Here is a 1,585-nt window from a genome sequence, read left to right as displayed (position 1 = left end):
TGCCAACTTTTGCATTCCAGTTGCCCATAATTATCAGTGCATCTCGGTTGTATGTTTGATCAATTCTTTGATATCTTCATCACTAAATTTGTGGTTGGTATAGAAATCTGAATAATTGGACTTCCTCCGAGGTGTGCGTACGACAGCAGGCAGCGTTGCCCTTCAAGAGAGATCTTGAAATGTTTGCCTCGATGATGACTGCAGTGCCATTCCTCTTGGGCTGTCGTGCCTGGCACAGTGAACCACATGTTCTCAGACTCAAAATGGCCAAGGCCAACCCCTTTCAGCTCACTAGTGCCCAACACCATCAGAACTACTAACCCCAAAGTGCCGGATTTACACAGTGACTACCTCCCCTCCCCGTCCCTCTTCTGTAGAAAGAAGAGAAAGTAGGTAGTCACTTGATGGACTGGTGCTTGATTTGGGCACAAACTTGCTCAAAATGCAAAATGCCCTGATCATTCCTCTCTAACTATTGACAGACAGAAAGCCTTCGGGCTCTCATTGTCCAATTCCATATATAGCTGACTGACTGACTGACTGACTGACTGACTGGGGAGCTGATGATCTAGTCTGTATAACTTCTCCCCACTCACAACAGAGTTTATTTCTATTCAATGTGTAACTTTTGACAGATGACCCACCGTGGCATTTTAAAATATCTTTGTGAATGCAGTCGCCCTTTATCTTTCCACTAAAAAAATAGACAAGATATATGTTGTCCTCCATTTCAAAAATAAAGAAACTTTAGCAAGTAAACTTCTAAAGATCATTTCCCACATCCCACAGGGGACAGTACAGGAAGAGGCAGGATTGACAGTCTGGACTCTTAGCAAAGATTCACAGCCTTTACCTGAAACCTTTGAGAGCAGCTCTGTCCCAGGATTCCAAAAGGTTTGATTTTCAAAAGCAGATGTGGGTGATACCACATGCAGACAGAGCCCTCCGCAGAGTCTGGGAGAGAATCCCGATTTCAGATATGGAATGCCAAGGTTTCTGCAGAAATGTTCGTGAAGATTCACAATCTATAAAAAGTACATTGCTTTTTCAGAATGTCTCTAGATTTGCAGCAGAGACTTTAAAAGAAGGGGCCTGAGTTCTGTTCTGTAGTGAGCTCTTGCTTTGGCGGGAAGAGGTCAAAATGATCGTCAGAGCATCTCTCTCATCTCAGTCCTGTCTGCCCTGGGAATTGTTATGGCTTCTGCCTCTTCTAGTGATAGGTGACTCATTTTGTTTTCTTTCACTTTCTAGGTCCGGTGCATACTGGAAACAAACCTTTTCAGAGGAAACGTTTTAGATTAAAACGTAAGAACAATTAAACATCCATGTTGTAAGAAATAAATGCCTTTGGGGGCTACAAAAGCTTTATTCAAATGTTTTACATTCTTTCAAATAAAAACGTATTTGTGTAACTAGACCTATTTCACTATCGTTATATATATAAATATGTTTACGTATGTACCTGCCTGTTTTTAGACCAGAGCATGTACACTGGTACAGATAAGAGCTCACAAAACAGGGAATCCAGGATAGATTAAACCCCTCAGGACCAATAATGAGAGTAGTGATACCAGGAGGGTAGGGG

The 1,585-nt window shown here is 42.1% G+C and overlaps 1 protein-coding gene across 1 annotated transcript in view; it reads left to right on the top strand.

Moving 5' to 3' along the window:
• The window catches only part of LOC123522329 (nuclear autoantigen Sp-100-like), a 32,266-nt gene extending 30,849 nt beyond the window's left edge, over positions 1-1,417 (top strand). The window contains exon 8 of the mRNA XM_045295658.1: positions 1,252-1,417. Coding sequence (XP_045151593.1) covers positions 1,252-1,319 — 68 coding nt within the window. The 3' untranslated portion in view covers positions 1,320-1,417. The remainder of the gene's footprint in view (positions 1-1,251) is intronic.
• The last annotated feature ends 168 nt before the right edge of the window (positions 1,418-1,585 follow it).

The sequence above is a fragment of the Echinops telfairi genome, unplaced genomic scaffold, assembly GCF_000313985.2.
Source record: "Echinops telfairi isolate 266 unplaced genomic scaffold, ASM31398v2 ScPeMD7_3;HRSCAF=10, whole genome shotgun sequence".
Classification (NCBI taxonomy): domain Eukaryota; kingdom Metazoa; phylum Chordata; class Mammalia; order Afrosoricida; family Tenrecidae; genus Echinops; species Echinops telfairi.
The sequence above is the reverse complement of the archived record's forward strand: the minus strand, read 5'-3'. Positions and strand labels throughout refer to the sequence as shown.